Here is a 3,994-nt window from a genome sequence, read left to right as displayed (position 1 = left end):
ACTATGCCACACTCGCACGCACGCACACACGCATGCACACACGCACGCACACACACACACACGCACACACGCACACACACGCACACACGCACACACACACGCACGCACGCATGCACACACGCACGCACACACTTTTTTTCTTTCCTCTGTTTCTGTAATAAGGAACATCCAGCTACTGCAGTTGGAGCCAGACCACACACTCTGAGCCCCTGACACTCTGTACCTGCACACAGACACCACCCCTCTCATCACCTGCAATAATAACCCTCAAATGTCCATTAACCTTTAATCATAACCGTCCGCTTTATCGGATAATACACAGTTCATACAGAAAGTCATCATCAGTGGAATGATCTGAAGGGTACGATTCTTACACGGTCGCTCATTTGTGCTCAAAACATTTTCACTTTTCAGGAATAATAGTGGCGTATAAAAAACATGGTCGAGGAGGCGTAACACAACAACAACAGAAAGAAGACGGATATGCTGGAGTCTTAAGCAGATGAAAATAAATACTATGTGTTCTCTGTCCCACTGGGCGGGGTCAGGGCCGGTACAGCCCAAACTGAGCTGGGTCAGGGCCGGTACAGCCCAAACTGAGCTGGGTCAGGGCCGGTACAGCCCAAACTGAGCCCCGCTGGGCTGGGTCAGGGCCAGTACAGCCCAAACTGAGCCCCGCTGGGTCAGGGCCGGTACAGCCCAAACTGAGCTGGGTCAGGGCCGGTACAGCCCAAACTGAGCTGGGTCAGGGCCGGTACAGCCCAAACTGAGCCCCGCTGGGCTGGGTCAGGGCCGGTACAGCCCAAACTGAGCCCCGCTGGGTCAGGGCCGGTACAGCCCAAACTGAGCCCCACTGGGCTGGGTCAGGGCCGGTACAGCCCAAACTGAGCCCCGCTGGGCTGGGCGGCGTACCGCTGGGGGACCGTGCCAAACGCAGTCCTGTAGCTCTGGGGTGCGAGGGCTCCATGAGGGCCCCCTCCCGGCCGGTTCAGGCCCTGCCCCAGCATGCTCCCGTAGGGGCCGGCAGCGTAGGCGAGGCCCAGGCTGAGGGGCCTGTGCTGGTGGGCGCTGGGCAGGGCCAGGGGCGGGGCGTTGCGGCCGGGGGTGTGGAAGGCGAACTCGGGGGGGGGGCTGGTGGGTTTGGAGGGCGTGGAGGTGAGGGGGTCCGCCTCCTCGCTGGGTCTGGGGGGAGCGAGCGGGACCCCGTATTCCACAGGGGTCATGACCCCGGCCGGCAGCACGCCAGTCACATGGGACGGGCGTGTCCAATCGTCTTTGAGTATCTGCACGGTGAGCGCCGTAACCAGGGAGGAGAGCCGGCTCGTCACGTGGGCCAAAACCATCTGCTCACTGGCATCCCGCCGAATACGCACATGCACAGAGCCCCCCTGAGAGAGAGAGGGAGAGAGGGAGAGAGGGAGGGAGAGGGAGAGGGAGAGGGAGAGGGAGAGAGAGAGAGAGAGAGAGAGAGGAGAGAGAGAGAGAGAGAGAGAGAGAGAGAGAGAGAGAGAGGGAGGGAGGGAGGGAGAGAGAGAGAGAGAGAGAGAGAGAGAGAGAGAGAGAGAGAGAGAGAGAGAGAGAGAGAGAGAGAGAGAGAGAGAGAAGGTCAATATGCCCACTGGCTGCATTCAGTCAGGACACATTATCCACCCTCTGTACACCACTGCTAACCACCTACACCCTGAGAGGAGCTGGCTCTGTGTGTGTGTGTGTGTGTGTGTGTGTGTGTGTGTGAGTGTGAGTGTGTGTGTGTGTGTGTGTGTGTGCGAGTGCGAGTGCGAGTGCGTGTGCGTGTGCGTGTGTGTGTGTGTGTGTGAGAGAGTGTGTGTGTGTGTGTGTGTGTGTGTGTGAGTGTGTGTGTGTGTGTGAGTGGGTGTGTGTGTGCGTGTGTGTGTGTGTGTGTGTGAGAGAGTGGGAGAGAGGGAGAGAGGGAGAGGGGGGGCGTACCAAGGAGCCGAAGCCGATGGTCCAGAAGTGCTCGTTCCTCACCTCCAGAACCCCGTCCAGAGTGGACACCTGCATGGGGACAGAGGATCATCTAAAACACCCGCCCTGCCCATAAACACCCGCAGTCTCTCAAAACACCCGCCCTACCCCATAAACACCCGCCCTGCCCATAAACACCCGCAGTCCCTCAAAACACCCGCCCTACCCCATAAACACCCGCCCTCCACCATAAACACCCGCCATCCCCATAAACACCCGCCCTCCACCATAAACACCCGCCCTGCCCATAAACACCCGCAGTCTCTCAAAACACCCGTCCTACCCCATAAACACCCGCCCTACCCCATAAACACCCGCCCTCCTTCAAAACACCCGCCCTGCCCATAAACACCCGCAGTCTCTAAAAACACCCGCCCTACCCCATAAACACCCGCCCTCCTTCAAAACACCCGCAGTCCCTCAAAACACCGGCCCTACCCCATAAACACCCGCCCTCCTTCAAAGCACCCGCAGTCCCTCAAAACACTCGCCCTCCACCATAAACACCCGCCCTCCTTCAAAACACCCGCCATCCCCATAAACACCCGCCCTCCACCATAAACACAAGCCGTCCCCCAAAACACCCACGTTCTGATGGGATGAAGCCTCACACCAAGAAAACTGTTTTTACACTTACCTCCCGAAGCAGTTTATCAAGCTGACCAATCACATGCGAGGGTGTGGTCTGGAGAAGGAAAGCAAAAGGTAGCAGGGGGTAAATTCCAGCCAGGGGTGTACACTCTCCCCCAATGAACTCCACAGGAGCAGGAGAAGCAGCTGGGTTCAATTATTTTTGGGTAAATTATTAGCTGGCAGAAACACTCATAGATGCAGGGAAGTCACTCTAAATTGAAATATATTAGTCCATCTGGGCAAAATCAAGAGTGTTGGGTCATTAATGTGCCGTATCAGTGGTACCTGGAGCAGAACCTTCCCGCTGTACACGCTCATGGGATACATGGTGCTGAAGGTCATCAGAGCGATGGCAACCGCAGATGCTGTGTCCACCGCACTGTAGTCACTGTAACACACATTACCCACAAACTACATTACCCACAAACCACCACACTGTAGTCACTGTAACACACATTACCCACAAACTACATTACCCACAAACCACCGCACTGTAGTCACTAACACACATTACCCACAAACTACATTACCCATAAACCACCACACTGTAGTCACAGCAACGCACATTACCCACAAACTACATTACCCACAAACCACCACACTGTAGTCACAGCAACGCACATTACCCACAAACTACATTACCCACAAACCACCACACTGTAGTCACCGCAACGCACATTGCCTGCAAACTACATTACCCACAAACCACCACACTGTAGTCACAGCAACGCATATTACTTGCAAACTACATTACCCACAAACCATTGCAATGTAGTGACTGTAACACACATTACCCACAAACCACCACACTGTAGTCACAGCAATGCATATTACTTGCAAACTACATTACCCACAAACCACTGCAATGTAGTGACTTATGCTGCGTTCCATTTGTACTGGGAAGTCGGAATTTCCGAGTTCCCAGTCGGATATTTCAACTGGAACGCCCCCTGAGGTGGGATTTCCGACTGGGAAAGTCGGAAGAACTGAGTAACCCCGAGTTAGAAATCCAAGATGGCTGCTCCGTGCGTCAACGGTTAATAAAATCTCTCGTAATGTATTATTTAGCGCTTCTGTTTTGTTTTTGTGTAATTAAATAAGTGGTATACGTAGTACTGTCCAACGTCTATCTGTGGACATGTTACTACGGTGTTTGTATGTATAGAATACCGTGTAATGTGGTGTTTTCAACTGGTATTGCTAACAATGGCTACAACGATAGCAACAATAGCACTGGAGGCGTCCATCTTGGTTATCCGAGTTGTTTACTGGAATGCGGTCAACTCGGGTGTGACGTCATTCCCAGCTCCGACTTCCGACTTCCGAGGTAAATGGAACGCAGCATAACACACATTACCCACAAACTACATTACCC

General features: G+C 54.2%; 1 protein-coding gene across 1 annotated transcript in view; it reads right to left on the bottom strand.

Annotated features, from left to right (window-relative positions):
• Positions 1-272: 272 nt before the first annotated feature.
• LOC133121578 (zinc transporter 6-like) overlaps positions 273-3,994 on the bottom strand; it is a 26,171-nt gene continuing 22,449 nt past the window's right edge. Inside the window, exons 12-15 of the mRNA XM_061230854.1 lie at positions 2,905-3,007; positions 2,624-2,671; positions 1,948-2,016; positions 273-1,388 (exon numbers count right to left, since the gene is read on the bottom strand). Of these exons, the coding sequence (XP_061086838.1) occupies positions 864-1,388; positions 1,948-2,016; positions 2,624-2,671; positions 2,905-3,007 (745 nt within the window). The 3' untranslated portion in view covers positions 273-863. The remainder of the gene's footprint in view (positions 1,389-1,947; positions 2,017-2,623; positions 2,672-2,904; positions 3,008-3,994) is intronic.

The sequence above is a fragment of the Conger conger genome, chromosome 2 (assembly GCF_963514075.1).
Source record: "Conger conger chromosome 2, fConCon1.1, whole genome shotgun sequence".
NCBI lineage: Eukaryota > Metazoa > Chordata > Actinopteri > Anguilliformes > Congridae > Conger > Conger conger.
Note: the sequence above shows the minus strand (reverse complement) of the source record. Positions and strands in the feature narration are given on the sequence as shown.